This window comes from Eptesicus fuscus, chromosome 16, assembly GCF_027574615.1.
Source record: "Eptesicus fuscus isolate TK198812 chromosome 16, DD_ASM_mEF_20220401, whole genome shotgun sequence".
NCBI classification, from domain to species: Eukaryota; Metazoa; Chordata; class Mammalia; order Chiroptera; family Vespertilionidae; genus Eptesicus; species Eptesicus fuscus.
The window spans coordinates 6,823,769-6,851,718 of record NC_072488.1 but is presented as its reverse complement, the minus strand read 5'-3'; the positions used below and the strand labels follow the sequence as shown (position 1 = coordinate 6,851,718).

General features: G+C 51.7%; 1 protein-coding gene across 1 annotated transcript; it reads left to right on the top strand.

Moving 5' to 3' along the window:
• Positions 1-1,141: 1,141 nt before the first annotated feature.
• Positions 1,142-8,273, top strand: OSR1 (odd-skipped related transcription factor 1). The gene is made up of 3 exons (XM_028140355.2): positions 1,142-1,440; positions 5,845-6,544; positions 7,288-8,273. The coding sequence occupies exons 2-3, from the start codon at positions 5,877-5,879 to the stop codon at positions 7,421-7,423; spliced, it is 804 nt and encodes a 267-aa protein (XP_027996156.1). The 5' UTR covers positions 1,142-1,440; positions 5,845-5,876; the 3' UTR covers positions 7,424-8,273.
• The last annotated feature ends 19,677 nt before the right edge of the window (positions 8,274-27,950 follow it).

Here is a 27,950-nt window from a genome sequence, read left to right as displayed (position 1 = left end):
ACATAGTGGCAGCTCCTCTCCAGAGGAGACCAGTATGCTACAGACTCACTAATGCCAGGATTCAGCCCCCAGGGCTAGGAAGAGGCACTCAGCAACACACCCTGTGGTGTGGCAAACACCAGGAGTGCGGTGTGTGAATCTGTACCCCGCCCCCCCCAAACCTCCCTGTCCCCCCACCCCCCACCCCCAACCAGCACCTTCTCCCAAACCCCAGGCTGGGTGTTCCAGGGAGGTGGCAGGGAGGAGTCAGGGCTGGGGTCAGCTGAAGGTCAGCTCCTAGCAGTGAGCAGTCAAGAGGGTAAATGGCACTCTCCCTAAGGCATCAGCCCTGAAAACAGAATTTCTGGCAGCGAGGACCCTGACCCTCCTAGATCCCAAACTCCACCTGACCCAGCTCCTTGGACTCGGAGGGCCTGTAGCCGCCGAACTTTGCGGCTTGTCTCACGTGCCTCGTGCCGCTTTCCAGACTCCCATCCATCCTTCCAAAACAAATGAATGCGTGATTAGAGGGTGCGGCTGTTCACCGGGGTGGAATCCCAGCCGGTCTGGGTCCCAGGAAAATAACTTTTTTTTTTAACCTCTTTCCCCGGCTCTCCGCCTCCGCCTCTGTTCTTTCTACCTAACTTCATAACCCAGGTCTGGGGTACCGTCCTGGGACTAAGCACGCCGGGATGTCCGGGGGCTGCTCCACACCCGGGACCCTCCCACTCTGGGAAGGGATTCTGGGAGAAGAGGAGACGCTGCCCGGGGCCCGAGTGTGCTGAGCCCAAGCTTCAGCGCGGGGAGCCCCGGTGACCCCGTCTCCACTCGGCACAGGCTGTGTCCCAGGCGCACAGGAGTAGGACCTCCAAACGCCAGGAGCCCCAGGCTCTCATCTGCTGGGGGCTGTTTCTCCTAGCGCGATAGGGGTGCCCTCGAGGGCCTACCCAAGACAGAGGGGGTCGCACGGGACTGAAGAGCCGGGAACGCAGGTCCCAGGAGGCCGGGGCTCAGCGAGCGCAGCTGCCAAAGACGGCTGCCCGGGTCAGCAAAACTTTGTTTCCCAGTGCGCAGGCGCGGGGCAGGGTTGGGGGGCAGGGGAGGGAGGAGGGAGGGAGGAGGAGGGAGGGTGGTGGATTAAAATAAGTAGGCGGCTCGGTGCTAAGGGATGAGTGAGTCTGAGCTCGGTCTCTCCCCGGCACGTTCTCAGCCTTTACCGGTTCAGACCCGACCCGGGAGCCGGGAGCCGCGAGCGGGACTCGCCATCCCCGGCGGCCGGGACTCCGCGGCCGCTGAGCGCTTCCCGCGCGCCGGGCGCTCCGAGTCCCCGCAGCCCGAGAGGGGCCAGGACTCTGGAGCTTGGGGGGGTGCCTGTGGAATCCAGTGCTTCTGGCTTCCCGGGTCCCCCGCAGCGGGAGCCCCAGAGACGCGCTGAGCCCGGGACCGCCGCGGACCCAGAAGGTAACTGCAGCCCCGGGCGCCCCAGCGCGGCGAGGGGGATGCGGGCGGGACTCCCGGCCCCCTGTCACTGCGCGTCGGGTGTCTCCTCTCTCTCCGTGTCCCAGAAGGACGCTCCTCTGGCCAGGCGAAGGCTGCAGGACTTGGCGAAAGTGAGAGCCGCTGCAGCCTAGGGTGGTTGGGGGGTGCTGGCTCGGGGGTCCCCGGCCTCTGAACCTCCTGGGAAGGAGAGGACGGGCTTCCACGACTGTCCCCAGCGGGGCCAGACTCCGTGAAATCCGGGGCGAGGTGTCCACGGATTGGGGAAGGCAGCCTGGGGGTGGTCCCTCTAAGAAAATGAAGCCACTTCAGCGGACACAAACTTCCCTGAGACAGGCGCCTCGCTCAGCCCGAGCTGAGCTGACGGAGAAGGAAGAGAGCGGATGGACGGCCACGGCCGCGGCCATCGCCCAGGGACAGGTGCATTCCCCTCGCGGGGTCGCGCTTCTGGCGACTCTGTCTTTTGTGTAGTTGCGCTCAGGTTTGAGGGGGGCCCGGCCAGGGAGCGCAGGGCCCCGTGCCTGACCCGTCTCGCACTTGCGCTCTGACTTGGGGTGCTCTAGGGGACGGTTGTTCGGTGATCAAGGCCTGGAGTGCAACCCACCACTGTCCGGTGCGCGCAGGGGGCGCGAGCACCGATGCCCAACTTGAGACCGCCCCGCCGCCGCCGCCGCAGAAACACGATGGAGCAGCGGGTGTCTCCAGGTTGGGGTTTGGGAAGGAAGAATTCGTTTGCTCCCTTCACTATCCCCAAACCCAGCCTTCGGGAGAGGAGAGGGAAAGAGGTGAGGGGTGGCCTGCTGAGCTCATTTCTCCCCGGAGACGAATCTGATAAGAATGAAAACCCCACATCCAGCACCTTTTCAGCAGCTCCCCCAGTAGCGGCAGCCGCGGGGTAGGCTGGAGGGGTGGAAAGCAGCGAGGAGTTTCTTTGTTGCCACAACTTGGTAAATTTCACCGGGCTAAGGGGCTGTGTGCTGGCTCTTGGGAACAGAAACCACGTGCAAGGCTACTCAGTTTCCCAGGTTCGCAGCCTCCTGGAGAAGAGAAGGTTTGGCAGGGACAGGGGAGAAGGGTGGAGGGAGACCCCTGGGTAGATGTTCCCCTCCTAGGCTCCTCTAAGGAATTGTGGTTTCATTAAGATTGGGGAGCAGATCGCAAAGGACGCAGAGGGCGTTTCAATGCGGCGGATGGAAGCCTAGCAGAAGGATTCGTTTGATCGCATTCCGTGGGAAAATTCAACCAAAGTAGCCGGGCTGGTCAATGCTCCCACCTGGGGCTCGGCCGCCCGTCACTCGTGTTGGGGATTCCATGTCAAGGATGGTTTTTCTGGGGCTACCGCTGGGCTCCTCCAGTCTCAAGCTCCTGGAGCTCGCTCCGTCCTCATTAATGCAAGCAGTTAACTCGCACACGCTCAATTAGCCCCGAATAAACCACTTTAATAGACTCTGCACACTTCATTAATGCCCGGCTGAGGGCTGGCTGCAGCCTGGGATTGGCGCTCCACCGCGCGGGGACTCCGGCTTCCAGGCGCGAAATGCATTTGCTGCGCGTCGTCGGGACCTTTAACCGCCCCTCCGAGGTCCGGAGGCCCGCGCTCCCCGCGGAGTGGATGCCGGGCCTGGGGAGTGGGGTTCCCTCTCGCATTTATTGATCTGAAGAGTTCACACTGGGGTTCCAGGGTCAGGGCCAGCAGAGCTCGCCCTCTGGGGCTGGTGAGCCCGGGTGAGTTGTGTTTTTCTCTTAGCTGACCGCCAGAAACCGGATCGCGCATTCGGCCCATTCTGGGTACTAGTGCCAAGAGCCACGTTTCGAACGAATTTCGTCCCCGGGAAAGTCAAAGTCGTTGGCGAGAGTCTGGGGAGCCCTGTCCTCGGAATGGGGCAGAAAATAAGAAACGGGCTGCGCCCGCCGCGGAGGAAAAATAATCGAGTGTTGGAGGAAACAAGATGAGGCGCTGGCCCAGGAGCACTGGTGGCGGCAAGCGCCCCTCCGCCCGCCGCGCCCGCGTCTGGTCTGCGCTCCTGGGGGGCGGAAGGGGGGGGGCGCGGAAAGGCCAGGTGGGCACGCCAGGTGCTTGGCTTCTCCCACTCGGGCACGGAGCGGGCTCGGACCCGCGTGCGGCCAGAGTCCCGCCGCTCACTTGGCCGAGGGTCGGCCGAGCGCCGAGACCAGGGAGCGGAGGGCCCCGCCGCAGGTCCCGGGGAGCCAGAGATAGCATCTGATTTCCAGCTCCTGGAGGGAGCAGGAGGTGACAGCAAATCAAAGAGCGCTCACCTCGGCCGAGTCCTAGCCAACCTTTGAAGTTGGCAAGTTTTCTCCTTCTTCTCCTCCCTCCCTCCTTCCCAACACGACACGGCCCCAGCTTTCTCTCTGGCCCGAGTCCTATTTTGCTTCGCCGCACCCCAAGTTCTAGGATGGTCTCCGCTTGTCCCCCGCGCGCCCTCGCTTGGGGCTGCAGAGGAGATGGGAGCAGAGGCCAGGGCCCTGCCCGCCTGCCGCCAGCACTCCGTCCTGGAGGCTCGGCCGCCGCAGATTTGAGCCTCTCCTAGCCCGGAGGCTGAATTAGTTGCTGCGGCCAGACTAGGTTTTCATTCAACCGCCAAAGGAACGGGGCACGCACATCTTCGCCGCAGGGAGTTTGGAAACCTCCCCCACTCCCACCCCCAGCAGAGCTTCTGTCCTTTTGGCCGAACACAGAGCCAGTGACCCTTCAGCCAGCCTCAGAGGACAAGGTTCCTGGGTCCAGCTAGTCCTCACTCTTCCCGCCAACGCCAGCGAGTGAAGGCACTTTCTTCTCATTGAAGGCTTTGCTGCAAGGAAGGCAGCTGAGGGGAGGCCTGGGCTGAGGGGAGGCCAGGCGCCCACACTGCCTACGTGGGTGTCAGCGTGTGCGGTGAAGGGGAAGCAGAGCAGCGTCCTGCACCCCCAGGGAAGGAGAGATCTGAGGAGGAGGAGAGCGGGAAGAAGGGGTAAAGAAAGTGGGTCACAGAGGATTGGGGGGGGGGGGGGGGCAAAGGAGAAAGGTGTCCCAAGCTCCCTGCCCGACAAGGACTTCCTGAGTAGCCCTCCGATCAGAGCAGAGAGGAGAGAGCAGTCAGCACTTGGAGTTCAGCCTCAGAACTTTCGTTCTGCCTCTTGTTTCTGCCTCCACTAGACAGACCTGAGTGTCCGGGAAAGACAGAGATACAGGCCTCTCTGCAGACCACAGCCCTGTCCACGGAGACTGGAGACCCGGACCCAAGAGGCCGGGAGATGCCAGCCGTTGGTCACTTCCGCATGGCTGCCCTCTGGCCTTGCAGCTGGACGGTGGCTAGAGCAAGGCAGCTGAGGCAGACCTCCATGCTCTTTCTGCCCTGGGGCATACCCACCTGTCCAGGGCTCACCACACACACAATCATCCCCCAAGAGACCCCAAAGCCCCTGCCCCCCTTTTCATGGGGTAGGGAGGGCACCTAAGTCCCCTCGTGTGCAGCTGCAGATGTTTGACTGAGTTAATGAAGATGGGTGTCAGCGTCCCCCCTGAAACGAAGGTGCCCCCCAAGGCATCAGTCCACAAACAGCTTCAGAGAGGGTGTTGTCAACAGGGCTCATCCAACAGTGAGTCTTTGTGGTCAAAGTTGAGAGTTTTGAGGAGAAAGAGGATTATGGCTTCTGGAGGCCAAACTGAAGGTCAGCTGGTAGACCTCCATGCACAGGAGCTGGGGAATGCTTGGGTTTGTGTGAGCCTGCACTAGTGTGAGTGCTGTCTGTCTGGAAGGCTGTTCCTGAGTGCGGAGTGATCCCTCTCGGATTTGTGTGTTGCTCCCTGCATTTTTTTTTTTTTTTTGTAGAACACTGCTCTTCCCACTTCATCTTTGCACCTTGTTGTCAACTCTGCTTCAGAATGTGTGGCTCTGTCCTTGTGTGCTTCTGTGTTTCTTTGCACTTAGTCATGTAAATGCGTCTCCAGGGGCTCCTGTTATCTTTGCAGGAGAGTATACTTCTGTGTTGACTCAGGCTTGCGTGGATGGAAGTTCCTGCATGCCAGTTTCCCTGTGTTTCTGCCTTTCTCAGGCTCATGTATGCCATACTCCTTCCTTTAAATCGGTTGCGTTTCGTTGGTTTTACTTTCCTGCTGGTTCCTCTATCAAATTGTGCATCTCTGCCAGAGCCATTTGGAGGGAGCCCTCGGATCACAGTGGGTTCCTGTCCTCTCCTCTTCTTCCTCCTCCTCCTTCTTCGAAATCAGTGGGTTCCACGGGTGGTGTCTTAGACTCCGGGCTCCTGCCTGCACTGGGGGACCGGAAGGAAACAGCTGGGCTGGAATTCAGAAGGATGATTTACCCTGAACTTGTCCTCTCCCCACTCCCTTTCTTCTCTTTGCAGACCCAGATTGAGAACCCACAGAAACGACCACAATGGGCAGCAAAACCTTGCCCGCACCCGTGCCCATCCACCCCTCCCTGCAGCTCACCAACTACTCCTTTCTCCAGGCAGTAAACGGCCTGCCCACCGTGCCCTCGGACCACCTGCCCAACCTGTATGGCTTCAGCGCGCTGCACGCCGTGCACCTGCACCAGTGGACGCTGGGCTACCCGGCCATGCACTTGCCGCGGTCCTCTTTCTCCAAAGTGCCCGGAGCCGTGTCCAACCTGGTGGACGCCCGCTTCCAGCTGCCAGCCTTTCCCTGGTTCCCCCACGTCATCCAGCCCAAGCCCGAGATCACGGCTGGAGGCGGCGGCCCCGTGGCGCTCAAGACCAAGCCTCGCTTTGATTTTGCCAACCTGGCCTTGGCTGCCACGCAAGAAGATCCCTCCAAGCTTGGCCGCGGGGAGGGTCCCGGCTCCCCCGCTGGTGGGCTGGGCGCCCTCCTGGATGTGACCAAGCTGTCCCCGGAAAAGAAGCCCACCAGAGGACGCCTGCCCTCCAAGACCAAGAAGGAGTTTGTCTGCAAGTTCTGTGGCCGCCACTTCACTAAGTCCTACAACCTGCTCATCCACGAGCGGACGCACACAGACGAGCGGCCCTACACCTGTGACATCTGCCACAAAGCCTTCCGGAGGCAAGACCACCTCAGAGACCACAGGTGCGGCACTGTGGGTGGCCCTAGAATAGAGCTGCCTGGCTGCCTCGGTCCTCGCCACCCTCCTCCCTCATGAGGAGGTTCTTGAGACACCCCCACCCCTCAGGGGCTCCCCAGCTTTTGGGAATTCCCTGAAATAGCGAAGGAAGCCAGGGATCAGTTTTGGGAGCATGGGTGGAGAGAACAGGGGATACATAGGACGGGAGGTTAAGTCAGGTCTCCGTGAGTTCCGGACAACCATGCATACCTTCCTCACCCCTCCCTCCATCCTCAGTGCTGCCCAGTAGAAGTGCCTGCTAAATGGAGAGTGACCCTCCATGCAGGTGACAGCTCAGCGCTCGGGACGGGCAAGGAGTGTGACGGACACACTACCTTTTACGTTTTGCTTAATTTCTATTTTAATAACCACATGTGGCTGGTGGGTCTCCTCTGGGACAGTGCAGCTCGGGCCAATTGTCCTACCCCAGGTCCCCTCACTCACCTTCAGCGCTGACCCCGGCCTTATAAGGAGGGCATGCCGGCCATTGGCCTTATGGATCAGAGATTGCCCAAGCTTCTCTCCCACCTCCCTGCTCCATCTGCAAACAGCATTTTGCCAGCTCCACACTAGGTACCCCACAGCCCCCCCCCCCCTTTCTTTTGAGGGCAAGCACCTCACCATTGTGGGAGGGGATCTTGGGCAACTGCTTCTAAAGTCCCATCACTTTGCACGGATTCATTACTTCCCTGTCTGTTTGTGTCCTCAGATATATCCACTCCAAAGAAAAGCCTTTCAAGTGTCAAGAGTGCGGGAAAGGCTTCTGCCAGTCCAGGACTCTCGCTGTCCACAAGACGCTGCACTCACAGGTGAAGGAGCTCAAAACCTCCAAGATCAAATGCTAAGCAGAGCCCCCTGCTCGCCAGGACCCTGGGTCCCGCCGCCTCCTCCTCCAGAGGGACCAGAAGCCGGAAGGCGACTCTAGCGGACCGCCCGCGGGAGGGGCTCCGGGGCCTTCCCGGGCCCAAACCAAGTCCCTGGGGTCCCGGCCGCTTGCAGAACTATGAAGCCCCGCCCGGGGGCCGCGACCCAGCAGCCAGGGCGGCTCCCCCAGGACGCGGCTAAACTCTTGGCCAAAAAGGCGGTACTCACGTGGCCGAAGGGAAACTACATTTAAAAAAATATATATAAGAAGAACGAAAGCTCAGCGGAGCCGCAGCGGCGCCTCCCCCAGAAGTATTACTTTTTCTATTGTTATTTTATACGTTTTCTTTATTATTTTTTTTTCCTTTGACCATATAAGCTTGTAACTCTGACTGCGGAAAAAGAGGGGAGAGGAACGGAAGTTCTGCGCGCTCGCAGCTTCCAGACCCCCCTCCCGCCCCATCCCCACCCGGGAGCCTGCAAAAGTGTAACCCGTGTATCTGCTTCAGCCGCCGGCCCGCCCGGCCCGGCCCGGCCCGGCCGGCCCGGCCCGGCCGCGGGGCTCGCAGCGCCCGCTCCCCGCTCCCCGCTCCCCGCTCCGGCCGCGCTGCGGGGCCGCGGGCTCCGGGACCGGCCGGCGGGGCGGGGGCCGCGGGCGCTGCGGCTGGAGAGGCCCGGCCTCAGGCTGCCCCTGCCCGGCCGCCCGCCTCCGAGAGCGAGCCGCCGGCTAGGATGAGGGCGTTGTATTGCGATTGGCACTTTATGCTGACCATCGGTAACGGACATTTATCACTGGAGTTTTTAAAAATATGAAATAAACGGTTATTTTACAGGCAATGCAGGATGGATCGTTTCCCTCCAAACGCAGGCATCGGGGCGGCGCCTTCCTCTGCGATGAGCAGGTTCCTCTGCCCGAGGCCGCCTGTCCCCCGGCCCTAACCTCGGCGTTATGGGGGTGATAGGGATGGGATGGGCGGGGAGAGTCCCTCTGCCCCGGGTCTGTCCACCTTGGACCCCTGCTCACATTTATTTTCTTACTGTTCCCTCCACCTCGGTTTTAGCGTCTCAGTCTCCCCACTCGCTGTCTCCAAAGGGCTTTGAGTTTACCGAGAAGCCTAGGCGTCGGCCAGGATATTGGCCTTGAGAAGTCCCAACATCTCGGGGGCGCGGGTCGCTTAGGGTTCGCTAAGGGAACAGCAGAAGGTCACCCCCTCCCCAACCAAAGCTCCCCCCCCCTAGCCCACGGTGGTTGCTTTGCGGCGGGAAGGACGCATCCAACAGACAGCTTCCTCTCCCCCAAACCCAGCTGCGAATACAGAACCACGCTGCCTCCCCAAAGACCCCGACCCACTCCCTGCCCCCTTAGGGTTTCCCAGACAGAATTCCGCGAAGATTCCCTCCAGTTTTCAAGCCTCGTCCGGAATGGCGGGGGCGGGCGCTCTGGGAGGCCCGGGAAGTGTAGGAGAAATCTGAGTCCTCGCTCCACAAGTTGAACCTTCCCCGGGGCATCTAGTTTTCCCACAATTAGAGTCCAGGCCGCCGGGGGCTCCCCTGCTGGGGCGAGGCGGGGCTCCCCCAGCTCCAGCGCCCTGACCGCGGGGGCGGTGCGGGCGGGGAGAGGGGGACGGGGGGGGGGAGGGGGGGCGCCTGCGGCTTTCCCAGGCCGAGCGCAGCCTCCCCGGCTACTGTGATCCGCGCTCAGCGGCCCAGATGCGGCGGGGTCGGGCTTCCCCATAAGAACCCCAAATCCCAGCCTTGGGCAGGGCCCGGCGGCCTAAGGAAACGGGCGGGGGCTGTCGGAGTTAAAACGCTCTAAAGCGCCCCCCTCCCCGCCTCTGGGATTGCCTCTGGGCCCGGTGTTGGAGCGCACTCCGTGGTTCGGGAACCTGCGTGTCCCTGTGGCCTCAGCCGCGGGCAGCTCCGAGGAGCCCTGCCCTCCGCGTTTGGAGCCGCACTGCCCCCTGCTGGACAAGCCTGGCGGGGCGGCCCGGACTCGGGGCACCTCATTGTGTCCAGCCCGCAACCCAGGGTGACTCTCGCCGCCCTCAGCTCCTTATGGCCACGCATACAGATCAAAACCTTCTGGACTGGTCCCAGGGCCCCCTGCGAAGGAGGGACAGGGCGCCTCGGGGTCTGGACCAGCCTGTAGGAGCTTGGCTATTCGGACAAAATCCCAATCCCTCTTCCACTCGGTCCTAAGGATGCGTCCCAGGCGGGAAGGGAGACCAGGTCCCAGAGAACTCTGACCTCTGGGTGCATGGAGGGGTTTGGTCAGTGGGTTTGGGTTTCGCGCAGGCAGTGGGTGGTCTGCCCTTGGCCACGGCTTGCGATAAAGCTAATGGCAGGAGCCACCTCAGTTCCCTAAGTAATCCTGTGAGATTGGCGGAGGGACTTGGTTGTTCCAAGACATCAAGAGTGGGAGGGCGCGCGCGCGCGCGCGCGCGCGCACACACACACACACACACACACACACGCACACGCACACGCACAGCTGCGATGCAGAGCTTTGAGAACATCCGAGGATCTGAGAGAGAGCCCCACCCATCCCTTTGCTCTTCCTGGAGTTCCATCTTTCCCAGGATTGACCACCGCTGCTGCCCACTCCTCCCCCACATCCCTCCACCTCCCTTCCCCGGGGGACACAGCGCGCCTCTGCGGTTAGTCCAGTCTCAAGGACTTCCTAAAGGCTGTGAAATGGGGGAGGTACCAGGGACCCCCACCCTTTCAACCCCAGGCCCTGCAAGTGTGCATCCTTGGAAGAATGGGTTCCCGGCGCAGAGTTTTCAGGGGGCGGTGGGGAGGGGGGCGGGGAGCTGCTCAGAGATCTCCAGCCACTCCCAGCACCTCTGCCTGGCCTTGCTCTACCCACGATTGCTATCATGCTGGTGGACCCAGAAGCCACTCCCCAGCCTAGTTCTCCGCGGTCTACACTCCTGGCAGCGATGGCATAGATGGTGCAGAAACGGCAACTACAAGTGCAAGGGGCAGGCGAGGCCGTGGGTCACCGGACCCGACACAGGCTGCAATTCTCGGTGACTGGGTTGGGGCATTTTGCCGCTTGTACTCGCTGTGGGTCGCACGAAAAAGCAATGAGAGGATCAAAAATGTTGGGTGGGTTTTCTTGCCAGTCCGCTCTATAGGAGCTAACTCCCTCCCCCGCCCCCCGCCCTAAAGTCCCATTCCACCATCTCCCTCCCCTGCCTCCACAGTCTCCTGGCGGGTTTTCAGGATGGAAGGAGGTCATTGGCTCTGGACCGCTGGAGTTCAGCTGGGGTCCTTCCTCAAATGCTAGGCCTGCGGTTCCGGCGCGGGGTGGGGGTGGGGGGAGCTACCGGCTGGACTCCTCTGCTGACGGGTAGGAGGCGAGAGGCCCTCGGTGCAGCCTGGGGCTTCCTGGGGCTCGCTCTGGGACAAGATAGGGAGCGACCCGGGGAGAACAGCCCGCAGGGGCTTCGCCTTAGTTGGAAGAAGTTCAGATTCCACCTCCTCCTTCTGGAATGTAGCTGGGGAGCGCGCGGGTGGTGGGGGGATGGGAGGCACCCAGGGACGTTTTCCTGAGGACCTCCTTGCAGGGGACTCAGGGCTCCACTAGGGCCCTGGGGAAGAGGAGGGAGAAACGCATTGGGTGCTTAGGGCGCCTTCAGTTCCCCGAACTTGGAACCTGAGTGAGCATAACCCCTTCCCGCCACCCCCCCTCCCGCAGCGGAATCCTGGTGTCTCTAGTCAGCTCCTAGGTCCCATCCCACATCCCAGAGTTCTAGGGTGCTGTGACGTCACGGCATCCTCCCGCGGACACAGTGACGTTGCACAAGCCTCCAGCCAGAGGCAGAGGTTCGCGATGTCTCTCATTTACGTATTCCATGACGTCACAGAAGTGCCCCACCGGAGAGGTGACACCCACATTTCCCGGCCCCTCCCCGAGAATCCTGCCCGTCGCGGCGCCAAGACTCGGTCCTATCCCCATCCATGGGATCCGCAGTCCCGAAGCGTTGGCGGTGGCCCGCAGTGAGGGCGGGTGTCTGGCAGCAGCATCGCCCTGGGATGCAGGCTTTGGGATACAGCGGCGCGGGGTTGACTTGCCCCGCCCCCGGCCCCGCCCCGGGCCCGCCCACGGCCCCGCCCACGGCCCCGCCCACGCCCGCCTCCCGGCCCACTGCGCAGACTCCGCGCGCAGGCGCAGAAAGAACTCGCCGCCTAGAGCTGCGGGCGCCGAGGTGAGCTGTCCCTCCGCGGTGCCGGGGAGCCGCTGCCGACGTGTGTGTGTCCCGCTGTCGGGGTTTACTAACCCGGCGGGTGCCTCCAGCCGTCGGCGCCTGTGAGCGTTAGAGGTGCGGACGAGGGAGAGGCCAGCTCCGGGCTCCTCGGGCTGGGGACGCTGTGGTGTCCAGTCCTGCGCCGCCCTGGTCCGCCCGCCCGAGGACCCTGCGAGTGGAGCCGGCGGTACGCGCTGCCGAGCCCTGCCCGGCCTTAGCTGGACCACCCAGGGCTGCCCACCCTTTTCGGGCAGGGTCTCCGAGGCAGAGGTCTCCCCGCCAGCCGGGCGGAGCTCTCTCAGACAGACTTGGTCACTTACGCTACCTGTTCAGCCCGGTTTTCTGGGCCGCGGATAGAGCCAAACTGTTGCTGGGCTCAGTTTGCATGTCTCTTTCTTTTTAAAAATTTCATTGTTTAAAGTATTACAAATAGTAGTACATATGTCTCCTCTTCCCCCCACCCCCTCGTTGACCAGTTTGCATGTTTCCATGTAAAAGTTCGCTACGGACGGAAGGACGGACGGACAGGAGATATTTAGGCAGGGGTCAAAGCTCATGTCTCCGGCAGAGGAAGAATCAGAAGCTGTGTTTTCCTGCAGGGCGAGGGGCCAGAAGACCCAGTTTTAGCTTTTCCTGCCACTTATCAAGCTTTGGGCAAATCCCTGCATTTCTCTAAGCCTCAGTTTTCTTCCTGTAATGGGAATAAGGCTCTTCCCATCCACCTCAATTCAGTTGATGGAGAGGTCAAAGTCATATTTTCTCCATCATATTCAGACTTTGAACCCCAAACGGAGCCCTGATGTGTTGCAGAACAACTTGGGCATGTATGAGGTGCCATGTACAGGTGTGATGAGAAATGCCGCTCAGCACCCTGAAGTTGCCTGCCTCCCAAGCTGTCCCTCATCTTCACGGTAACATACATAGCCCAGGGGTCGCGAGATGGGATGGAAGAAGGATATCACCTGAACCAGTGGTCTTCCTGAAACCTCCAGGAAAACGTGAAGAAAGCCCTTTTAACTCCATTTGGACCGTGGATTAATCAGTTCACAGGTTTTTGTTACATTTGGTTGAGAGAATAAGTCAGGTGACAAAATGTAAGTGCCTTACTCACCACTCCTTTGGGGGCATATGCCTAGGGAGAAACAGATACCCAGCTTGGTGCAAAGGTGGGGTAGGGGCAGGGCCTATGTATGTGGCAAGTATGACTGCCTAAGTAGTAGAGGCACTTTCACTCTGCAAACACCAGCCTGTAGAGTGAAAGACCCCAGAATAATCTCCTTTCGGTTGTGGCTTTGACTTTTGCTAGGCTGCCCTAGCCTGAAGAAAAGCTGGTCACAAAATGCTGTCACATGGATACGTCCTCAGGCATGTTCCTCTCGCACTCAGCCACCCGAGCCTTGGCTCTCTGCTGACATTCTTGGCTATTTTTTTCTGGCCAATGCTAGTTTCAGTTCCAGCAATGAGAATATAGAAGGACTAACCCAGAAAACTGGGATGGATGGATGGATGGGTTGAGAGTTTTCTCTTTTCCAAACACTGAGCTGGCTCTGAGTAGCTTAGCCATCTCTGGGGAGGTATAAAGCATAATTAATTCATTTTCAATGTTTGGTTAGATTGAACTCTTTCGCTTAGTGAGATAAGATAAAGAGTTTTGTCATGACAGGGGCAAGAAAGGATTGCTTTTTGTCACTTGCAGGAGCGGTTACCCCTTGGAGTCTGTAGGTAGATGATGGCATGGGATGTGAAACTTTACCAGGGGCATGGAAGAAAGCTAGAGGACATGGGCCAGTAGTGGCTAGATGATTTACCTCTCAAAGGGCCAGAGAGGCAATAGGAGCTTTCAGAGATTCCGGACCTTGACTTAAATAATGAGAGTTTCTTTTGAGAATGATTTACTTCTTATTAACCTGGGTCAAGAGTTTAGCATCCAGAGTTCAGAATATCTTTAGCATCTCACAGCAGGCATAGCTGCTCCTATAGGTCTGCAGTAGGTCAAGTACCAGAGCAGGTGTAGTGTTGAAGCTATCAGGAGTCATCTGTGTGGCCTTGTCATTGGAGAGATCGGCCAACACTGAAATAATGAACACACACTCTAAGGTGGGTGGGGCACTGGAAGAATTGTTAAATGATACAGGGATCTGTATCATCAGATTCACCTTTTTAATTATGAGGTTTATATCTTCTGTATTCTTTTTAATTTTTAAATTTCTTTGTCTGTTCCTAACTTTGATACTTTAGTGTGTTAAAAACTCCCACCACGATGGTGGAATTGCCCTTTTCTTGTACTTTATATATCTGCAGATATATAGATTCCTGTAACCACCACCACAATCAAGATACGGAACTATATTATCACTACAAAGATCCACTGTTGTCAGCATTTTACCAGTTTGAGTGAAGTGTAGAAACTTTACCTCCTGTTATGGACTAAATTTTTTTACCCCTTCCTTCTCTGGCATATACCCCCCTCCCCCAAAATCCCTATATTGAAATCCTAATTGCTAAGGTATTAGAAGGTGGGGTCTTTGGGAAGTAATTAGGTCATGAGGGTGGAACCCTTATGATTGGTATTGGTGCCTTATAAGAAGAGTCACGAGAGAGCTTGCTTCCTCTCTGCTCTCTACCATGTAGGGAAATAATAAGAAGATAGCCATCTACAAACCAGGAGGACAACTCTCACCAGACATTTGGATCTACTGGCACCTTCATCTTGAACTTCCAGCCTCCAGAAATGTGAGAGATAAATGTCTGTTGTTTATGCCAATGAGTCTATGGTATTCTGTTACAGCAGCCTGAACAGACCAGGACAGGTTCTTTAATCCCTTTTATCTTGTCTATGACATAATAATCTTAAATATTTCCTTTACATACATTGAATACCCAAGTCAGACAACTATGCTTTTTGCTTTGACTATCAAACATAAATTAGACAACTCAAGAGGGGAGGAAAAGTTTATTGTATTAGCCATGCGTTTGCTTTTTCTAATATTTTTTTCTTCCTTGTGTTCTAGGTTTCCTTCTTTTATTATTTTCTTTCTATTTTGAGAACTTTTTCTTTTTAAACCATTATTTTAGGGCAGGTCTGGTAGTGGAAAGTTCTCTTAATTTTTCTTTATCTAAGAATGTTTTTTATTTCTCCTTCATTCCTGAAGGATAATTTCACCAGTTACAGAATTCTGAGTTGACATTTCTTTCTTTTCAGCACTTGCAAAACATTCTGTTACTTCTGCTGGCTTCCATGTTTTCTCATGGGAAATTTGCTATCATTTGAATTGTTTTTCCTTCTGTGTAAGGTGTTATTTTTCTTGCTGCTTTCAATATATTTTCTTTGTCTTTAATTTTCAGAAGTTTGATTATGATGATTCTTGGTATGGATTGCCTTGGTTTTATCCCCCTGGGGATTTGCTCATATTTTTAAATCTATAGGTTTACATCTTTTTCTATAATTGAACGTGTTTCAGCCACTTGTTTCTTTTCCATATTTGGAAAAAGTTTACACATAATTTCTCCTAAAATGTTTTTTAACTTCACTCCCTTTCTTCTCTATTTCTTCAACTTCAATGACATCAGTATTTCCACTGTTGTTATAGTCTAACAGGTTGTTTTTTGTGTTCTGTTTATTATTATTATTTTTTAAGTTAATTTTCTCTCTGTTGTTTAATTTGGGTAATTTCTATTGTTCTTCTTCCAGTTCATGGATTCTTTCCATATCCCCTCCATTCTGCTTTTGAGGTTTTTATAAAGTTCAATGATAGTATTTTTTCAATTCTAAAATTTCCATATGGCTTTTCTTCCTGTATTCAATTTCTTTGCTGAGATTTTCTACTTTCTGCTATTTCAAGGGCTCCTAATTGCTCACTGAAGTATTTTTATGATGGCTGCTTAAAAATTCTTGTAGATAATTCCAACATCTGTGTCATCTTGATGTTGATGTCTGTTGATTATCTTTTCCTTTTCAAGTTGAGATTTTCCCAGTTCTTGGTCTGACATATGATTTCCGGTTGTATCCTTGACATTTTTGGCATTATGTTATGAGACTCTGGATCTTATTTAAATCTGTTTTAGCAAGTCTTCTCTGACTTGCTGTGCTGGTTAGGGAAGAAAGAGGTGCTTCTTTGCTAGTACCATGTTGGGGTAAATGTCCAGGCTCCAAACTTGGCTTCCCACAACATCCGTGGAGGAAAGGAGTACTGCAGTATTACTCGATGGAGGTGAGACTTTAGACTTCCTCTACCCCAGGTCTCCACTGACATCTCCCAGGTTGTGAGGGGAGAGTTTTGTTGTTGTTGCTCCACATGGCTTCTATTGGTGGGTGGGTGGAAGGCCTTGTTACCCCTGGGTTCACCACTGAGTCCTCTCAGAAGAGCAGGGAGGAGTATCTTTTTCAAAGCCAGACAAAGACAGAAGTCCAGGCTTGCTATGTAGTCTTTGCTGACTGGTAATCCTTGGCTTTTTGAATCTCTATTTTGTTGTGTAAGTGAATCAGTATTGGTTACAGAAGCATACACTAAGTGACACATTTCTCCACAAATTCCTACTTCCTGGGATCACTTCTTATTTTGTTGTTCTAAGGTGGTCCTGGGTTGCCACTCAAATGCATTGTGGTATCTTCAGTTTCATAGGGCAAAATTATCACTTTGGGTTTTGACACAAAATGCATTGGAGTGTTTTTTTATTATAAAGTTATAAAACTTTTATCTATTCTCAAAAGTTCGCATGTAGTGTCCCCTGTAGACAAAAAGGTGCCATTGATAGTTTTAGATTAGCTGGAACCTCTTGAGTTTTGACCATGTAACATTGAGCATTTTTTTATTTTGTTTATGAAAAGAGGAAATCTAATGTATCTCGTGGTTGGGAGCATGGTTTTCTTTTTCTCTCTATCCCCTTGTCTGGTTTTCAGATCATAATTTTAATATAAATTTGTCCATAGAATTTTAAGCCTCATTAAATTTTTGGCAATGGAATATCCAAAATTTCCTAAAGTATTAGGTTAGTTTCCTTCACTGTCAAAATATTTCCTAAACGGATAGGATATTTTTTTCTTTTCTAAAATCATGCCTTAGAGATGTCTTAGCATTATCTTAGTCAGGAAGAGATATAATTATTAAAGCAAAAACTTCCCTTCAATTAATGTTACTTATTGATTGCTATCTGACTTTGCCAGAGTGTAGACTAAGTGGAGACGTCATACAAATTGAGAAAAACAGTTCTTGTTTTTTTCCAGTTATATTTCGTTACAACACAACATTTACTTCAGTAAGTCTGGGCACACTTAGGTGGATCACCCGGATAAAGGGAACTAGGAGGTAGGAGACTTTGGTCTCAGCACAAGTTTTATTGCTGCACTTTCCTGGGTCACCTCAGTCAAATCCCACATCTCAAGCATGTCAAACTCGCGGCCGCCAGCCACATGCCTTGGTTATTTGGCCCGTGTTAGCCTTTGAGTTTGACATGCTTGCCATAGCATGTCAGGCCCCCAATTTCCTTACTTGCCAGTTAGTCTAAAATAACCTATCTCTTCTAACTCCCACAGTTTCTTTAAATTAAAAATTAAACTTGTGGCATAAATATAGATAATATTGCTAAAGACTAGCCGCCTCTTTTTATTTAGTCTTTAAAAAGTATCTGCAGAGGCTCCCAGCTTTTTAGCTACTTTTGGTCTCAAAAATGGCTCACTGGTTGAGCATCCACCTATGAAACAGGAGGTCACAGTTCTATTCTTGGTCATGGCACATGCCCAGGTTGCAGGCTCTATCCCCAGTGTGGGGCGTGCAGGAGGCAGCCGATCCATGATTCTCTCTCGTCATTGATGTTTCTATCTCTTTCTCTCCCTTGTTCTCTGAAATCAATAAAAAAAATATATAAAAAGTCTTAGAATAAAGAGAATTAAAGACTGCTTGGGATAGCTATAAAACAATTTCAGACTTCACTGACAGGGTTGGATCTCTCCATTTTTGCTATGAGTAAGAACTGCATTAATGTTTCTCTCTGGGATGCTTCGATTCTGTAGCAGTCGGGCGACTGGTGATGTCACCACAGGATTCAGGCAGAAGCCTTGCATGTGGTTTACAGATTGTGTAGCAGACAAACAGGGATGGAAGTGGCTGTAATTAGAAAATCAGTCTCATGTTTAGGAAGTATGCTGAAGCATGGGGATATTCTGACTTGTCCCAGAGGCACAATAAAAGTAAACCAACTGCTCTCAAAGTGAGAACAATTACAAAACACAAAATGTGAGATAATGAACACACAGGTTTGAATCGTAAATATTTATTTCTAGAGAAACAAGGCAAACTCATTTCAAATTTCTGAGAAAGAGGGCTTGGTAGTAGATGGGCCACACCAACCACACTTAGCGGTGCTAAAATGGGAATGTCTGCATGAGGCCATCTGTAGGAGACAAGAAACTGTGGGGCCACCGCCATAGTGGGCAGGATCCCTCTGTTCTTTGGAGTGGTCCTTAGATGTGGCAAGGTACTGACAAAGACTCCCTGCTGATTTGTCTTCTATTCATAATCTTCAGGATCTGAAATTAGGGAGCGAGCCAACGCTAGGTATTTCATGGACTTCAGCTGTGGATGGGCTGGTAAGGCCATGTCACATTGGCTGCGGAGCACAGTTTTGACTGCAGAAAAATGTAAAGCAGTGTTCAGAATTTTCTTTGTGTGTCTAATATCAGTTTGCTTCCCTCCCACATAAATCACTCTGAGCTGCACGACAGGTCTGAGACAGGAGGGCATGGACTGTATCGGTGAGGATCTGTTAGTGTGGCATCTGAGGAAGCCAGCTGAATGCTTTCTGCTCTTTCCAGCTCCTTGGTGCCACTGTTTTGCACAATGGGGCAATTGTCCTTGGCAGCTTGGCTGGCACCAGGCCCCAGGTGCCCAGGAAACCCCTGTATAAAGAGCAGTGAGAAAGTTGGGTGCAAAGCTGGTTTTGTGCCTTATGTGGCCCTCGGGGCATGCTTCCCTCTGGCCTGGGAGGCGTGCCTGTAGGTCCTGAACAGCAACTGCCCTACTGAACGCACTGCAGGGGGATTTCAGAGACACCTAGGGGAGGTCCCCTGCCCTGTGGAAAGAAGCAAATCCCTGCCTACCGGCAGGGGAGGCAGGGTTAGGAGGTGGGATCTTTCACTTTCTCATGAGAACCCTTCATTCCTCGGTGAGAGCTGGGGTTTAGAGTGCAGACCTAAGGGAGGAGATATTCTATAGCCACCATTTATTGAGTTCTTAACCATATACTGAGAGATTGACACCGGAGATGTTAATCTTATTTTTTTAGTTGAGGAAGTGGAAGCTCAGAAGTATACTTTTGCGCAAAGTGACAAAATATGTCGTAGAACCAGGCTTCAAATCCAGATTCTTCAGACTCCAAAGTCTCTGACTCACAGGGCCCTGGACTGCCTCCCCCCGCCCACCCCCAGCCTCTAAAGGAGAGTCTCTGAGGGGAGGCCCTGCCCAGAAGGACCAGCGTGCTGGGCTTTAACCTTTCCTGGGGCAGGAGGGAGGGAGCAACTAAGTCAGGTGTGGTGAGTGCAGACCCAGGAATGAGGGAGGCTGGGGTCTTAGCTTCCACCTCCAAGCACAAGGCAGAAGCCTCCTCTTGCTCATGGGTTACCTTTCAAGGAGCATTATTTAGGATGGAGCCCCCTGGGGGCAGGGGATCAGGGGTCCAGGGCTCCCATGCCTCTCTCCCATCAGGAGAGAGTGCAGCTCCTTTGAGAGGGCAGCGTGGTCTGTAAGCAGGCCCCCTGCATTTCTGTTCATTTTACTGGCCAGAGTGTAAGCTTATGAGCCTGAATTATGGTCGAGCACCTAAGCTGGGCAGGTCAGGGCTGATGGCAGTGTGGAGAGGGAGGCCTCAGATGGGTCTGTGGGTGCTGTCATGATGTGACCTGCCTGAGACTTTCCGCTGCCCTTCAGAGGTTCATCTTGCAGTCCAGGAGCCCAGGAGACCCAGCGAGAGGAGGCAGAGCAAGGTCACCCTGACCAGACTCGGGACATGGCCTCAGACTCTCCCACTTCCCAGTCTGGTCTGGAGATCTCTCCCATGTGCTTCTACAAAAACCTCAATCATCGCCCTGCTAACTCTGCATTACACATCTGTTCACAGGCTCCTCGTGGAGGACATGGGCCAGTCCTGCATGTCTCAGCATTCCCAGCGTCCTTTGGGGCACCTGAGCCTGAGGAGACTTCCTAGCTAAGCTGGAACCCAGAGGACAGCTGTGGCCCAGGTATAGGAATGAGGAAAACTTCCCAGGAAATGGGAAAAGAAGGTAACTGGGCAACTGTCTTTCTGGGATAAGCCTCCTCATTATTTGGGCTGCAAATGAGAAATGTGTGTGAGCTGGAGAAGGAACACCTACTGCTGCCTGAGTCAGCGGGGCCGCTAGAGGGGATATTTCAGAAAGGGAACAGCAGCTTTGCTCCGGGGCAAATCCTATAGAGCTTTTTCCAAATACTTACAATCTGCTAGTATGAAGGCTGCGCCTTTTATTTTCACCTTACCTTGTATATAAAATGAAACACTTCAAATGCACCCCCTGAAAACTTAGAAGGCAAATAAAGAAATCCTGCTAATTTAATGAAGACGAAGCTGTAAATGGGGCTTTTATGGAGTGTCAACCACTCACTGAGGAACCTGGTGAGGAGTGTGTGTGGGGGGGAGGGGAGGAGGGGGGGGGAACTGGGCTATGACTCAACCCAGAGGCCAGAACTGTTTCTTGTTCTCTGTGGCCCGTGGGGTCTCTGAAGGGGAGGGGAGCTCTGCTATTAAGGAATGATCCAGAAACCTCAGCCCTGTGAACTCTCCCTCGGCCTCGCTTCGTTTTCTTCTCTTCACAATGAGACCGAGGAGTGACAGGGCCGTCAGAAACACCCTTCCCTCTGGGTTGGTGAACGTCTCCCTCTGGTACCTCCGTGCCAAGGGGTCCCCAGTGAAGACAAGCTCTGTCCCGTGCCCTCTGTGGTATGCGGCCTATCTACAAAGCAGTGAGAATGCAGTGGAGGGAGGGCCCGGCTGTCCTCCCCGGTCCTTTCAGTAATCCCCTTGTCACAGCCACCTCGAAGGCTGCTCACCCTGACAGAGGGGATGTGATGGGCAGCCTGTCAAATAGATTGTGAGTGCATTAGCAGGATTAGCCGTGAAGGCTAATATTGCAGCGTTTCCAAAGTTCACTCACGGCAGCTGAGACTGGGCTGCTCAGCTGCCAAAGGGGGCAGGCGCACGCAGGCTCCGGAATTAATGTCACCTCTGGGACCAGCCCCGAAGTGGTCCGAGGCACAACAGTCCCATTGTGTGGGACTGGTGTGTGTGTGTGTTTTTATTCCACAACAGAGCTGAATTTATAATATTACCATAAAGATGCCGTCTAAGTGTTCTTTCCCATCTTACTGATAAACTGGCTGAAATACTTTTGCAGCCCCTCAAAACCAGATGCTCTGTTCTTGGCATTTGTTGAAGTATTGCTGATTTTATTTCGTCTTGTTAAAGTAATATACCCTCATTTTGGAAATATTGGATCAGAAAAGTATAAGGGAGAAATTTACAATGATCCTTTTACCAGATAGTACCTCTGATGGCATTTTGATGTATTTTCATGCAGTCTTTCTTCTATGCATACAAAACAAAATTGTGATTATAGCGTGTATTAGGTTTTGTTTTCTTTTTAAATAAACATGAACACTTTATGCTTCTTTTTTTTTTTAATTTCCCAAATTTCTTGTACTTTGAATGAAAACATCTATGAAATATTTTAGGTGACTATTTATGCATTAATTTTATTTATTTATTATAAATTTAAATTTTTTATTGCTTAAAGTATTACATAAGTCTTCTCCCCCAGCCTTGACCTCTCCCCGACCGTCCCCACTCCTGCATTAATTTTTTATTGATGTTTAACATATTACCACAAACTCAGCAACTTAAAACATACTTGTTTATTAGCTCCCGGTTTCGTGGGTCAGAAGCCTTGCATGGCATGTTGTGCATCTCTGCTGAGGACTCACGAGGCCAAAATCAGTGTCAGCTGGTCTGGGTTTTCTTCTGGGGGCTCTGGGAAGAATCATGCCCACGCTCGTTCTTGTTGGCAGAATTCAGTTTTCCAAGCCTGTTAGGCTGAGGTCCTCATGCCCTTGTTGGTTATTAGCTAGGGATGTTCTTAGCAGCTGGAGGCTGCCTGTCCTCCTCAACATGTGACCCCCCTCCACTGCAAGCCAGCGTTGATGCATTGAACCCTTACTGTGTTTTTTAAAAATGTTTTTATTGATTTCAGAGAGGAAAGGAGAGAGAGGGAGAGGGAGAGGGAGAAACATCAATGATGAGAGAGAATCATTGGTTGGCTGCCTCCTGCACACCCCACACTGGGGATTGAGCTGCAACCTGGTCATGTGCCCTGACAGGGAATTGAGTTGTGACCTCCTGGGTCAGTGGTCGGCAAACCGCGGCTCGCGAGCCACATGCGGCTCTTTGGCCCCTTGAGTTTTTAGCAAAGGCCAGCTGAGGAGTACCCTAATTAAGTTAATAACAATGTACCTACCTATATAGTTTAAGTTTAAAAAATGTGGCTCTCAAAAGAAATTGCAATCGTTGTCCTGTTGATATTTGGCTCTGTTGACTAATGAGTTTGCCGACCACTGTCCTGGGTCATAGGTTGATGCTCAACCACTGAGCCACACCGGCCAGGCAACCCTTACTGTGTTTTGAATCTCTGGCTGCTTCTGTCATCAGCTGGAGAGAACATTATTCTTTTGAAGGGCTCATTTGATCAGGTCAGGCCCACCTGAATAATATCCCTTGGTCATGGGCCTGGAACCAAAGCAGATGACACCGGTGTAGTTATTTCAGCAAAGATTGGAAGATTTGGCTGGGTTGTGGGGTAGCAGGCTAGTGGGGCGGGAGCACTATGCCAGGTTTGGCTGCTAACTCCTGCAGATAGGAGTACAGGGACACAGATATCCTGGTGTGAAGGCCATGCCTGAAATTTCCTGATGCAAAATCTTTTGTGTGAGCGTTGGCTAGTGGCCCCAAGGCTCAATGAGCTGGTGCCACAGACAAAGGGCAGATAGGACTGAGCCTTCCCTGGCAAGAGGTCATGGAAGCAGTGATTATGTGTAATGTTGGAAAAATCTGTCTTCCCCTTCTCAGTCTTTCTGTATTGTGAGGATAATTGCTTTTGCTGTTGGGTTATATTTGCATAGTTCTTTTTAGTTATGAGAGTGCTCTCACAGTTTCCAGTCTCCCTAATTTTCATATCAACCATGTGAAGTTGAAACTATTTCTTTATATGGTGAAGTTAAGTATTATCTATCTATTTATATAATAAAAACCTAAGTGACTGTTACAGTGGAATGACCAGAATGACCAGTCGCTATGATGCTCACTGACCACCAGGGGGCAGATGCTCAACGCAGGAGCTGCCCCCTGGTGGTCAATGCACTCCCACAGGGGGAGCACCGCTCAGCCAGAAGCCGGGCTCATGGCTGCTGAGCACAGCGGCGGTGGTGGGAGCCTCTCCTGCCTCTGCATCAGTGCTAAGGAGCAGCGAACCAAGTGGTAAGGAGCAGCCAGCAGGCAGGCGGTAAAGAGCAAGGAGCAAGGGGTCCTGGACTGCAAGAGGGCCTAAGCCAGCAGGCGGACATCCCCTGAGGGGTCCTGGACTGCGAGAAGGCACAGACCAGGCTGAGGGAACCCCCCCCACAGTGTACAAATTTCATGCACTGGGCCTCTAGTTACAGAATAACTGTCAACACATTAAATAGTAGTTACCATTACATATTTCATTTTACAGATGAGGAAATTAAAGCTAAGAAAAGGTTCAGCGATTTGTCTAATGGCACTTTGTAAGCTATGGAACTGGGCCTGGGACTCAGGGCTGTGACCTTCCTGGTTTTGTGCGCTGCCTCTCCCTATGCTATCAAGTTGACCTGCCTAGACAAGGTCAGCATGGGCATACCTGATGTCTATCCTTTATTTATGAAGGACAAATTTGCTGGGTAAAATATTTTTGGTTGGTAGGTTTTTCTTCCAGCACTTTGAATATATCATCACACTTTCTCCTGAATTGCTAGATTTCTGCTGAGAAATTCCCTGTTAACTTGATATTCCCTTGTATGTGAGGAATTTTTTATTTTTTGCTTATTTTTAGAAGATTTTTCTGTCGTGGATTTTAAGAGAAGACCTTTTTTGTGTTGAAATTGTTTGGATACCTATTTCATGAACTTAGATGTCCAAGCTTTCTCCAGTTTTGGGACGTTTCTAGCCATCATTTCTTTAAATAAGCTTTTTGTGCTTTTCTACCTCTCTTCTTCTGGGACTCCAAAAATACATGATTTCTTCAGTCTTTTTCATTCTTTTTTTGTTTGTTTGTTTTCTTCTTACTGGATATTTTTAAAAGATCTATCTTCTACCTCAAAGATTGTTTCTTCTACACAATCCAGTCTTCTGTTGATGATGTTCTTTATTATGTCTTTCATCTTATTCCTTGTATTCTTCAGCTCCAGAATTTCTGTTTGTTATTTTAAATTATTTCTAGCTCTTTGTTAAACTTCTCATTTTATTATTGTTTTCCTGATTTTATTATCATCTTTCTATGTTCCCTTATAGTTCACTGAGCTTCCTTAAAATGACTGTTTTGTCAAACTTCAGTCTCCATTTTTTGAGGTTGGTTACTAGAAAATTACTGTGTTCCTTTGGTGGTATCACATTTCCTTGATTGCTTTTCTTTTTCTGAAGTTTAGTGTTACTGTCTTCACATTTGAAGAAGCATTTGGGAGAGAACTACCTCCTACCCTTGTTAGGGATCTGAGGCTTTCTCAGACCTTCTACTGATGCTCCTGCCCCACACTTCTAGTTACCTCTCCAGGGGGAATTCTTAAGATTTTACGCCTTCTCTTCATCCTGCAAAGCCAGATGCTGACAGCCTCCCATTTGCTTTCCCTAGAACTGTGTGAATGCTCAAATTTGTGTGCTTTCTCCCAATCCTGCAGAGTTGGGCTAACATTCTGTATGCGTTTCCTAGCTGTCTGCAGAGGATTATACCTGCTCCCATAGGGGACGTGCTCAGGGAGCTGGCCATAGTGGGGTATGTGTGGGTGAGCTTGCAGAGCATTGGGTATGCCCTTCAGACTAATTGGGAGGATTTGTCAGTGGGTTTCCCAGTGACTCATGATGGAGTCTGCAGCACAGTTTGTAGGATCCATGTCCCTTTGTAGGATCCCCATGACTCTCTTGGAGGGCTCCAAGAGCCCTGGCTGCTGTTTTCCCAGCTGTTTCCCACTCCCCACTCATGCAACACACTCCAGTACTCTGAGTGAGATGAGAGAACTGGGTCTCTTTGATGGTGCCCCACATAGCTGGGGAAGCTAAGCAATCACTCACATACTCTCACTCCCCCTTGTGGGAGCAGTCATGGGTCAAGGTTTCTTTTGGCACTGAGCTATGCCATCTTGGGGAAGGGGTCACATAGGTGAAGTGAAATGTTCCTGTAACCCTCTTTAATGCATCTAATCTCAGGTTTTATTTTGTTCCAGTGGTGTACTGGAACTTCTCCACTGGACTCTTGGACTTCCATAAAGGCACCGTCATTATGAGTGATCATCTAAATTGGTATTCTTTGGGGGTTGGGTAGAAAACTTGTATTCCACCATGTTGTTGATGTCACTCTTCTCAATGCTTATTTATTGAGCACTTATTTGCCAGGGACAATTCTAGGCCCCAGAGTTATAGCAACCTAAGATTATGTCCTTACGGAATTTGTCTTCTAGAATTGTATCTGTTCATTATTTGTGACGTGGGAGTAAGAAAAACTATATACCCGATAACCTGTAAAGAGTGAATAAAATAATTCAGATAATAAGCTTAGCCCAGTGCCAGTCACATCATAATGTTTAACACGTATGAGCTATTTATATAGAGATCATACACAGTGGGAAGTGAGCTAACTCTCGTCTCTTTTGGAACTGCAATTCTCCAACATGGGGAGGGCATGCTGAATCATCCAGGGGACAGTGGGAGTCCGGAACCTTGGAAGCATGCCCTGTCCAGGTCTGGGATTGAAACACAAAGCTGGGATACGATGGTGTCATGAGGGTAGTGGCAGGGCCTCCCAAAGAGCAAGGCCTGGAGGACATGCACCTAGTTCATCTGCTCCTCCAACTTATGCTCCTCTGCTTTGCTCACCCAGAGCTGAGGCCAGAGGTGAAGGACTCCGCACTGCAAAGCAAGGAAGCAGTGAGGACCCAAAGCAATGCAACATGAGTTACACTGTGTGGAGTGCATTGCTGTTTTAGATTTTGGTTTGCCTAAATGGCTCACTGTATTAGATGCTTGTCTTAAGTTCCTACACCTCCATATGCGGTATGAACCTCAATAGAAAACATGCAATCAGCCCAAAGCCAACATAGTTTAAGACATGTAATATTTTATGTGGGTCACATTTTAGAATGCTGCTTTTTGTTGAGGAATGGGGTAACCGCTACTGGGCATTTCACTTTGCCTTGGGGATACAACTCTGAGAGTTGGAGTTTATACCACCATTTGCCTAATATGCTCAGCTTCAGCATCTGTACTCCTTTAAGTGGCATTTAATGTTATGACAGGAAATCAGTGCTATCATAAAGAAACATTACTAGGTTATACTGTGCTATGTGCTCAAATTGGCTCACCATCTCTGATGGCCTGTAGAAGAAATGGAAACATACAGCTAATGGAGCAGGGATGCTTGCGTGATCAGTCTTGCATCCCTCAGGGGTCATAGGCCTGCAGCACGCATGTCAGCACTCAGATCGGGGCTCGGATCTTTCTAGAGCTCCCTGAGATGGAGAAAATGATTTGTCTTTCTGAGGTTGGTTGTGGTGCCTAAATGCGATATTATGTGCAACAAACCTGACACATAGTAGGTATTCAGCAAAAACAGTTTACTCTCCTTTTTCATTTCCTGTGTATGAATTCAGCTTTCCTTAGTATTTTTTTAAAAGCAGTTATAAATTAAACCTCATTACTTTCTTATTCTGGAGGGTCTAGCATGTAGAAGGTGATCAGTGGGAGTTTGTGGTGATTGGTGTAAAGGTGTTTCCTGTCCAAGTGCCTTGTTGGCAGCAGTGGGGGTGGGTTTGACCATTCGTCGCTGTCTCCCAGCTCTGGAGCAGCACACACAGACAGGTTACACTTAGCTGGTTATGCTCCTCCAGATAAGGCTCATGGGACAATTTCTCTCATTTTCGTATGTCAGCCATTTAATCCAATGCTCTGCCTTTAATTAATTAATTAATTAATTAATTAACTAACTAACTTCTATTTCTTCTGGCATTTTTAAAATTAAAGTTGACATACAGTATTGTGGGAGCCCCTTGTCACGTCCCACGTGTTTCAGGGTTCCCGTTCAGGTCTGGTTTCTGGAGAAGACTGCAATCAAAATGAAGAGACTGGAAAAGAGTTAATTTGGGTAGATGGGGGGCCAGGCGGGAGTCCACCTCTAGCGGGAGGACTACTCACTGCTCTGGCCTTTGCCATGCCTTTTATTGGGGTTCTGAGATACACCCATATCCTTTAGGCAGGTAATTCCAGTAACAGGCAGATTATCTTATCAATAAGGATTTACATGATTATTTGGTGGGGAAGTTGCCTCAGTTACCATTGTCTCAATGAGATAGGGAGTGGTTGGCTCTGACCTTTAGTTTAAAGGTTGACCAGCCTTCCCGGATTCCCTTTAACTACCAAGTGACAATGTTCGGTTTCCGGCATCTCCCCCCAATTCCTTCCTTAAAAAAATCTTGCATTTACAGACCAGAAATAAACATATAAGAACAAAATATGTTTGAGTCCCAATTTCAATGTCCAAAAGTTCTGAGTCCAAGTTTAATGTCCAGAAGTTCCTCAAGTGTACATGTCAGCAACGATATCTGGATGGTGGACAAACGGTGGCGATGCAGGTCCGACCTCTGTGGTTTGGTCCTGGGCAACCTGCAGCGACCCACAGCTGCTGACTGCTAGCATGGCAAGGCGTCATCAGCGTCCTCCATCTCTGGACTATTTCTCCTCTTGTCTTCATGGCTGGATCATTCCTGTTAATTTCTCTCTATTACAGGAATCCACATGATCTTGGAGTTGTTTTCTGAAAATATACAAACATATTCTTGACCAAAAGTTAATAAAGGAATCTTTTCTATAAATTTTTCTTGGGATCCTTATTATTTTTTTGCCCAAACAATTTTCCTTTGGCTTATTTTGACACCATGTTTGTTTTTCATGGGTGTCC

What these genes read in the sequence shown, in the direction of transcription:
- OSR1 (XM_028140355.2), top strand. Translation starts at nt 5,877, where the DNA reads ATGGGCAGCAAAACCTTGCCCGCACCCGTGCCCATCCACCCCTCCCTG. An exon ending in GACCACCTCAGAGACCACAG is followed by an intron (nt 6,545 to 7,287) that starts GTGCGGCACTGT and finishes TTGTGTCCTCAG; the next exon opens with ATATATCCACTCCAAAGAAA.